Here is a 7,617-nt window from a genome sequence, read left to right as displayed (position 1 = left end):
GTAGGCCTGACACCAATGTTTTTGCTGTCTTGGCTGGATGCTGTGTCAGAAATGAAATGAGTGCTCAAAGTTTCCCCTGTTGCATGGCAGACATCTTTCTGCAGAGGTGGCAGCACCACATACAGTGGAAGTGTCAGTGTGACTGGGCAGTGTGGTCAACCCTGGTGGACAAGTACTGTGTGTGTCCTGAGCATGCGTCACTGTCTGTGTGCCTAAAACTTCACTGCCAGAAAACAACACATCTGTGTGACTGAAGCGGACAGGCAGTGGTTGTTCGCTGTCAGCAGAACTGCAGTAAGACAACATCAGTGTCACATCCCTTAACTGCTGTGGTGCACGGCTGACAGACATGGACATGGAAGGCGTCCCAAGTAAAGTGCTGATGCATGAGGGCATCAAGTTCCCATTGAACACTGTGTGTGGTTCTGAACCACCATCTCCAGGCTCTGAACCACAGGCCGGATCATGACCTGCACTGAAGTTCAGAACAGCCAACCGCTCACCGGTGTTGTCAGTGTTCTCTGGGGGGCACAGGTCAAGGTTTTCCAGGTCAGCTGGCAGGTCAAGGTCCTCCAGTACAAACGGCGCGCTCAGCCTCTCCATCATTTGTTTCTGCAGGGGACACTCCACAGTCTGCGCCCCCTGAGAATGGGGCCACATGCCAGAGACCACCACCTGTGCTTGGTGTGTGTCATCACCACCACCACCATCACCACACATCTCCACACTTCCTGAATCACCCACACTGTCTCCACTGGCACCTGAACATTTGGCGCCACCTGCAGTCGGTCCACTTTCCAGCAGGGAACCCTCCACACTGCCACAGGTCTTTGAGTCCAGGTCATGACCCCAGTGATCCAGCATGCTGTGCACAGTCAGATGACCGCTCTCAGCCTCACCCTGTCTCCCTGAACAGCTCACTGGAGTGGCTGAGGAAACAGAAGACGGCAATGCAAGAAGGAAGAAAGGAAAGGATGGGGTGTGACGCTGTGCAGTTCTGTCAGCGCCAGGTGAGGGGGTGGGTGTCAGAGCTGATGTTCTGTCAGCGTCAGGTAAGTGGGTGGGTGCCAGAGCTGACGTTCTGTCAGTGCCAGGTAAGTGGGTGGGTGTCAGAGCGGATGTTCTGTCAGCGTCAGGTAAGTGGGTGGGTGTCAGAGCTGACGTTCTGTCAGCGTCAGGTAAGTGGGTGTGTGCCAGAGCTGACGTTCTGTCAGCGTCAGATAAGTGGGTGGGTGCCAGAGCGGAGGGCACCAGGATGGTGACGGCAACAGTCTGGCTGTGCGGGGCCCGTGGCTGCTCGATGTGGACCGTCAGTGGCACCAGGCGGTCAGGGACCATGGGGCCATTGGTCACCTGGGCAGATCTGCTGCACTGCTCTGCATCACCCGTCACCTGCTCTGAAACACAAAGCATACCCATTGTAATGTGACAATTTGTGTGTGTGCATGTGCCTGCATGCAAGCGAGGAGTGTGAGTTAGGTGTGTGTGTATGTGTGTGTGTTTGTGTGTTGTAAGTGATATTACACTTTTTCAAATTAGTATTTTTAGTAAACCATTTTTCATTCACCTTAACCTTATTAATGCCATATATGTAAAACATACTTGGAACAGTAGGGAAAATACTATACAAAGGAAAATTATCATCATCATAGTTTCTTCTGTGTCCCTCTCTTACACTGGCCACAGCCATTCTGAACTAGCTACTTTCTTATTCATGTCACTTTCTATCTTCTGCAATATCACTGTCCTTAGGTATCATACACTCTTTTATTTATAAAGGTGGAGAAATTTAGTAAAGGACTCAGTAAGTCTAGCATATACTGCAACAGAAAAGAACTTGTGGACAGCATCACTACATAATCAGCAAAGCCCGATTCCATCTGGTGAATGGACTCAATGCAACCTTATACTGAATGACTGACTGATGTGGATACTTATAATACTGTATATCCTTGGTCAGAGACCAAGCTCTAGTCTAAGCACTTCAAAAACACGGAGGCATTTGCATAGCAGGATGCCTACCTAGGTAGAGCTGACTGAGAACTATCAATAGCCAGTGAATAGGCACTCATAATTCATTGCTTGTGTCCTTTCAGTCAGGCTTTGCACAGACACACACACACATACAGTTCTCTGCCATCTCATCAGTCAAACTGTGACAGACCTGAAGCATGGGAGCTGACTGCAAGAGGCATGTGGAATGGTTGGTGTAAAGCAGATGCAGTGAGGAAGAAGCACCAAAAAAATAAAATTATACATAATAAATTAGTCATTCATTCATTATGCCCATCGCTCCTGGTGGAGCATAGGCCATCAACGACCCCTTGCCATCGCACTTTGTTCTGGGCTGTTCTGTCCATCCCAGTAAAGTAAATTAGTAGTAAACAAATTAAAATGAGGATGTAACTACCAACAGCAGAAAACAAGAAGAGAGAGTATAGGGAATGCAACATTTCAATACATATCATCTCATAAATGCATGTTTATTCTGAGCCTGTGTTTTGCTATGCTTGCATTTATGTGATCTTTATCATCGGTATGTGAATCAACAGACACAAAATTTCCTCTGAGAGGGATTAAAATAATGTTATCTTGGACATGCTGTGTTTTGGGGAATCAGTTCCTTAGAATAATAATAACTTATTTTATTGTATAAACCTCTTTTCCATGTAAAACATACTCAGCTGCACTGCACAATGTAAAGACCAACAATCAAAACATGCATTTAAACACTTAAAACAAAAAAAACTTGCATAGCCCTGTACAGACATCCATCCTAACACCAATTCATGTTGACACACACACAACACATAACACGACACTTATCATACACCACAATATCTAAAATAATGCACACATCAAATCGAAACACTTAATCCAATCTCACAATAAATGAATAATCATAAAAAACACACCAATATCACAATACTTAAAAACCATATCACAATCCTTAAAAAATATTCACAAAACTTAAAAACAGTTACCCACATCACAAGACACTGATCAAGTTTACACATTACACAGACATACCTCCGCCTGTCACCTGTGAATGAAGACACAGCTTGTTTCCAGTGTCACCACCATAGTTCTGCCGATCTGCAGAACGGGACTCTTCTTCCAAGGCTAGCGACAGGTGATCCCACTTGTGAGCAGAATCGCTTCCACCACCACCACCACCGTCACCACCATCTCTGTCCAGGGAGGAGGTCCCTGGGAAAGGCTCCTCTGTGTACAGGAGGGTGTCGTTGTAATCTAGACCCTGACCCAAGCCCAGGTCCTTAAGGTTGTTGACAGCGGGGCCAGGGGAGGTCACCCAGCTGCCCATCCAGTCCTCTATGGGCAGCAACTCCTGCAGGTCCAACAGGAGGCTGTCCGTCTCCCCGCTGTCCATGGCGTCACTGTGGGCAGCCAGGAAAGGGTCCGCCTCCAGATGGGCATCATCAGGGCTGTCACAGCCGTCTTCTGAAACTCTCCTGCCAGAGTTGTCCATCTCTCTCCCATCACTGTCGGACGGAGGTGAAGCAGGATGATAATCTATGACTACTGATGGGTACTGCGGTAGCACAAAAATAGAAAGAAAGAAAAAATTTCAAAAAGGCTTTTATGCATTGTTGTAGAATGGAAAGAATATCAATATGTCCCCTATGAATACTGAATACACGTGATGTGCACTATTTTTTTTTTTTTTTTTTTTTCTTGATGTGCATCAGCCTGTCAGGGGTCTTTTTTCCCTTGAAAAATTTCCAGTTATACAATTCCATGCATGTATCAGCCTCATTTGTGTATTCCTCAAACCACAAACAACCTTTAGGAGTTATTTATTCATTTCTATTGAATACTCAGCTTTTTATTTCTTAGGCCAAAACATAACTGACGTCTGTAATTTTTAATTAAGTAAGCACTGTGACAATAGTTATTCTGCTTATAAATGATGTAACAGTAGTTATCACGCTGACAGAAAACGCAAGAACTATGACAGCAATTGTGTTAAAAATGATGGAGGCGCTATGGCACCATCATTGTGCTAACAAATGATGCTAGGACTATGGCAGTATACCATGCTTTCAAATGATAATAAAAAAATTATGAGGACTATTGGCATATAAATACTAGTTTCAGTTTCAAGACAGCATCAAAACATATGGATCCACATAACCTATATACCACATAGTTTAAAAAAAAAGAATTTATATATATATACATATATATATATATATATATATTATATATATATATATATATAATATCATATGCAAAGAAATTATGTGGCAACAGTTATCATACTAACAAACAATTCAAGTGCTAATATGAGTGCTAATTATTTACAAACAAAAGTAGCAGGACCTGTAGATCTGTTTTAACAAGTCCACATGGAATGAAATTCCAGTCAAAATAGACATTGCAATTAAGAATTATCTGTATCCTTAGAAATCAAACAATACTCAGTTACTCACTTATTGTCTTTAAAGAGTTCAACACCCTCTGGCCTTATCTTCTATAGAACATTGTGCCATGACAAAAAACACACACACACACACACACACACACACAAAGAATTTGATAAACTAAAAATAAATAAATAAACACACACACACACACAAACTGCCAAAGAACAAGATCAAGGTGTATAAAGAAACAAACTGATAAATACATATGCCATATTTTTATAAGGCTGCTGAAGGGCAAGAGGATGATACCCCTATTCCTTCTCTGTGGTAATGGGGTTGGAGTGGGGTGAGGGAAACTTAGAACTAAACCTTAATCTGTTCATGCTGTACCAAGCTTTTGTGTTCTGGAATCCTGATTCTGCTAGCCCATGCTCTAACAAACCATGATGTATGTGTAATAATATATCATTCATTGTTTTTACCCCCATGTGTAATTACTCTAAATAGGTCAAGGTCATCTGGGGAGCTTTTACATTTCTGAACTTGCTGAGGAACCACATCAAGTTTCATTAAAAGCAGTTTGAAGACAGTTTTTCAGTAACAAAAGACCATAAAAATATATTCAATTAATAAAAGGAGCAAAGCAATCAGTTGTGTGTGACATAAAAACAGAAAAAATAAAATAAAATAAACCTCCAAGTTCACAAAAAACGTCCATATTTGTTGACAGTTTTATCATTTCTTCTTCAATCTCAGTTCTTTGAATGGTTCCCAAACTTTAACCACCACAACCCCCCCCCCCCCCACACACACACCCCAACAAGTAGTATTCGGCTTGGGCTTGGGACTGAATGTATCAGACTGTTGTAAATCACCCCTTAACCCTCTCTCCATCATAAAAACGAAGGGTCTAGATCTACACTACAGAGAGTAATTGAAAGCTCAGTCAGCCCTCCCCCAGGAAGTCGTGGATGCCAAGACCATTGACACACGTTTCGTCATGGGCCTCCAGTCTCCCCCAGTAGCCCAGATTTTTTTTTTTTCCCAGTGCGCATCCGACCTCCCCTCAAAGTGACAGAATAGTCAACATGATGACTGCGGTCACTATATATACGATGGAAGAAGATGCGATTCTCGTTGGTGGCCTGAAGATGTTTGCAGTTCCAATGGTGTCCCCTTATTTCTTTAGTCCAAGAGGAGGCAGCCATGGCCGTGTAATGTCAGTTCCAAGAACTCAAAACGATAACGTCACAAACAAGTTATCATTTTTTTCTCGAAATCAAACAAACTTAAGCTTTTGTGTTTTACATTTTGTACTACCAGTTCCTAGCCGACAACAAACAGTCAATGGGGCCCAACTTCCAGATAAGTGAAGCTGGCCAAAAAAACCAAAAACAAGACAAAAAAAAAGAAGAAAAAAAAAGAAGAAAACATGACTTCGGGGACAGATATTTTGACTGACTTCACGACAACAATCTTGAATTAATTGAGGTGTCAACTGAAGAAAAAAAAAAGTAATTTCGTACTCCATGCGAAAAACAATTCCATACCGTTTTCTGGGTGTTCTTGGTAAACTGAATGCATCCACTCAAATCCATGCACTGTCGCGTGCACAGATCTGGAGTTGGCGCCGTGTCACCCAGCCTTGTCACGTGATCATCCTGTCGGTACGTCAGTTGGCAGATGAGTGCAAAGAAAAAGACCCGGCACCACTGACAACAATAAATCACAGGGAGATCCCGGATATAATTTAGTGAGCTTTATGCCTGGTAATTTTGTAAAGAGGCACACCAGTTATAACAAGTGCAATGCTAACTATGATTATTTGCGGGATGTTGTTGTTGTTGTGGTGGTGGTGGTTGTGGTTGGTTATTTTTGTTTGTTTGTTTTTGTTTTTTTGCACTGGCCACTAGTGGACCACAGCTATTCGGCCAAGCCAGTGGCTCGTCTGTAACCATGCATGGACTCAGTGTTCTCCAATCAAATATTTCAATACTGAGTCGTTGTTCAAGTTAAGTCCTTTTATAACCGCCGCTGTTAGCGGCGGGGGGAGGGAAGCACAAGTATTGTACCTCGGTGCAATTGTGTCGTCACCCACTACCTCCACCCCGTATACATTTTTTCCCTGACGGAGTCAACACATACCTGTCAACGTTTTCGTTGTTTTTCTTCACCGGACCTACATCAGCTTCCCGCAAATTGTACTTAAACACTGAGAATCTTTAACATGACGATTGTCCGGTCCGTATCAACTGCAAGAAGAATAATGGGAATGGAAACTGAAGATACCTTGATCTCTGTCCACTGCCGGAATTTCTCTATTAAAAAAAAAAAAAAAAAAAAAAAAAAAAAAAAATCATCAGTCAAGCCAGAGCCCGGCTAAATGAAAAATGGAAGAAGAAACAAACAAGCAACTAAAGAAAACTGACGCATACCTAAAAGTTAAAAAAATAATAATAATAAAAAAAGAAGAATGTTATTCCGGGCCGAGTCTTTTCAGACATTTCATGCACAGAATGACACAGCCCAAAATAGGACACAGAAGTTGGGCTGCCTTTCTTTGTGGGATATAAAATATACTGATGAAAAATAACGACTTCAAAATACTGAGGCTTTTAAAGTCATGGAAACGATGCCCCGGGCTCGCATAATTCTATTTGTTACTGATGATTTAGTTATATTAATGTTCTTTAAGTAAGTCCCAGTTTCTTTTAAGTGAAAACTCAGATCATGTTATTAGCTTTAGAGAGAAATAAATAGTAAGGAGGAGGAGGAGACTGAGGAAGGAGAAGAAGAAGAAAAAGAATATAGGTGAAAGGTCCTGATAGACAGTAACCTTTAACGGCCATCAGGGCAGTAATCACATGTCTACTGTCTCGGTAGGGCTCGGCACAGGAAGGTGGGGCTCCATCCTTTCCGTCCACCGTTTTAACCTTCCTCGACCGAAGTCATGTACCCATTCACATCTGGGTGAGTGAGAAAAATCGCAGTTAAGCGCCTTCCATAAGGACGCAACACCATGCCGTAACGGATCCCCGAACCCTGATCACTGATGAACAAAGGCTCAGAAATCCGACACCTAATCTACTCTGCCACGGAACCTCCGCCTGTGGTTAGCTTTATCCATTACATTTATCACATTATTATTTAACTATGGGAGAGAATAGTATGGGTGTATATTGGAAAGAGAGACACCGAAACAGCAAACCCAAACAAAAATCTTGGAGTG

The 7,617-nt window shown here is 42.5% G+C and overlaps 1 protein-coding gene across 1 annotated transcript; it reads right to left on the bottom strand.

The window, feature by feature from the left end:
• Positions 1–16: 16 nt before the first annotated feature.
• On the bottom strand, positions 17–7,552 carry LOC143280945 (uncharacterized). The gene is made up of 4 exons (XM_076585762.1): positions 7,225–7,552; positions 5,939–6,100; positions 3,031–3,553; positions 17–1,397 (listed from the first exon to the last, which is right to left on the bottom strand). The coding sequence occupies exons 2-4, from the start codon at positions 5,984–5,986 to the stop codon at positions 46–48; spliced, it is 1,923 nt and encodes a 640-aa protein (XP_076441877.1). The 5' UTR covers positions 5,987–6,100; positions 7,225–7,552; the 3' UTR covers positions 17–45.
• Between the last annotated feature and the right edge of the window lie 65 nt (positions 7,553–7,617).

This window comes from Babylonia areolata, chromosome 4, assembly GCF_041734735.1.
Source record: "Babylonia areolata isolate BAREFJ2019XMU chromosome 4, ASM4173473v1, whole genome shotgun sequence".
NCBI classification, from domain to species: Eukaryota; Metazoa; Mollusca; class Gastropoda; order Neogastropoda; family Buccinidae; genus Babylonia; species Babylonia areolata.
Note: the sequence above shows the minus strand (reverse complement) of the source record. Positions and strands in the feature narration are given on the sequence as shown.